This window comes from Sphaeroforma arctica (genome assembly GCF_001186125.1).
Source record: "Sphaeroforma arctica JP610 unplaced genomic scaffold supercont1.4245, whole genome shotgun sequence".
Classification (NCBI taxonomy): domain Eukaryota; class Ichthyosporea; order Ichthyophonida; genus Sphaeroforma; species Sphaeroforma arctica.
The window spans coordinates 527-2,611 of NW_014036313.1; the positions used below are offsets into that span (position 1 = coordinate 527).

Below are 2,085 nucleotides of genomic sequence, written 5' to 3' on the forward strand. Positions count from 1 at the left end.
GTAAAGTGGTCTATCACAATCCCTAATAACGCACTTTAGACTTACCATTCATTCGGAAAAGAACTATTCCACGCACGCAGAACTATATGCTACTAGACTACAACAAGCGCTTCTATGTGTGTAACCATGCACTTCTACGATTGCAATGCACGCAGCCTTTGTTGTCCAACCTGTTGTTTCAATTTTCGTCATCAGAAGATATACTATCCTTCACCAGCCAAAATTGAAAAAACTTCAAATTTATACATGATGTACATAGCCTTCATCAGTAATAAAAAAATGTCTTGCTCACAACCTCACGCCCGCGGCTCACAGGCGTCAGGCTCACGTTGTGACTTGTGCGAGTTGCGACTTGCGATACAGAGTTACAGCCTTACAGGCAGTTCGAATGCAAAAGCCCCCAGACTCCAGAGTCCCAGTCTCCCATACTGCCAGAGTCACAGAGGCCCTAGTCCCCGGGCCCCTGTGGCCCAGGCCCCAGGCGCCAGCGACCAGCAGGTATATGTATGGTTTGTTGAAACATGAATATGTACAGAAACCAAATTCTGAAGAAAAAACAATAATATATAAAATGACATCGTATTTTTTTCTACAAAGATTTTTTTTGCCCGAAAGGCGAAGGCTCGCTCTGAGAGAGTCTGAGACGCTGACTCTTCATCTCTGAGAGAGTATTTAGTCACTGGGCTACTACTTGTTTGTTATTTTTAAAAATAAATACTACTTTTAAAAAATAATCATATTCTGTTTGGCCTACTACTCTCTCTACTAGCTCTCTCTCTAGTAGAGAGAGCTGCCCTTGTGCCCCATATCCCACTCCCCAGCAGTTTAAAAATAACAGCAGCAGTGAGTAAATACTTTCTTTTTTAAAATATATGTACAATAAAAATACATAAACATATTTATATTTTTCCTATTATAGTTTTTAATATTATTAAACAACCGTATTTATTCTCTCTATTATTGAGAGAGAGAGAGACAGAGAGTCTCTAAATATTTAAATGCATACTAAATAGTAAATACATACTCTATTGACTATTCTCTCTCTCTCTCTCTCTACTCTCTACCAACTACCATAGTAGTAAATACTAAATAGTAGACTGTATATTGTATAGACTATATAGAGTATAGTGTTTAAGTGTATAGAGAATTAGAGATTCCACTCCACTCACAGTCCACAGAGTGCCACGGACTCCACACTCCAGAGTCCACACTCCAGAATCCACACGACTGACACAATAACATTATTGTGACAGTCAACACTCAAGTCTCAACACTCAAAACTGAACACACAACAGTCATCAATCAACACTGAACAGTGAATTTTCATAGCCTTCTTCTAAATTTTAACATATTTTGCAGTTTGTACTTTGTACTGTAAATGATTAGATGTTTTTTTTTAAACAAATAAAAAAATCACAAATATATAGATTTTTTCACAACAAAATATATTTTGTATTCAATGACAATCGGTTTGTTCACCCCGAATCTAAGCTCCAAGGTTAAACTGTTATAACTTTTATCATGCCTCGAGTTTTTTTAACATTAAAAAACTAATGTTGAAACTTTATCTAAACAGTACCCTTTCCGTTCTGCTGAAATGGTGGGTAGTATTTCGCCCGCAATTCAACAAATATATAATATGCCGTACCCCCATTACGTATTGAGCAATGCCGGGCCGAATCCGTTGTGAATGAGGACGATAATTGGTCGCACCTCAAAGTTAAAAAAACAGAAACGCAGACCGTCGGCATGACGGCGCTGTCAGACGGCATAACCAAGTTCTGAGGCTAAAAATGGCTATGAAAAAACTTAGCCCTCTGGATTCGTGTCGCGAGCAGAAATCAGGTTTCTTCCGACGAAATTGTAGACCCAAATCCAGAGGGCCATGAAAAAAAAAATTGAAAAGTGTTTATTTTACACAGAATATGTGCATATTTATCTAATTATAGATAAATATGTACCTGAAGGCCATGAACAACTCAGTAATAAATATTTCATAAATAACCTATATCTCTATAATGGTACACAGCAGTAAAAACCAGGTCGTTCCCAGTATATATAAATATATATATATATATATATATA

General features: G+C 37.1%; 1 protein-coding gene across 1 annotated transcript; it reads left to right on the forward strand.

Annotated features, from left to right (window-relative positions):
• Nucleotides 1–279: 279 nt before the first annotated feature.
• SARC_14170 (hypothetical protein) lies at nucleotides 280–498 on the forward strand (the record flags this gene model as incomplete). The annotated part of the gene is made up of 1 exon (XM_014291697.1): nucleotides 280–498. A coding segment is annotated over one exon (219 nt), but the record flags the coding sequence as incomplete, so codon positions are not given.
• Nucleotides 499–2,085: the final 1,587 nt, after the last annotated feature.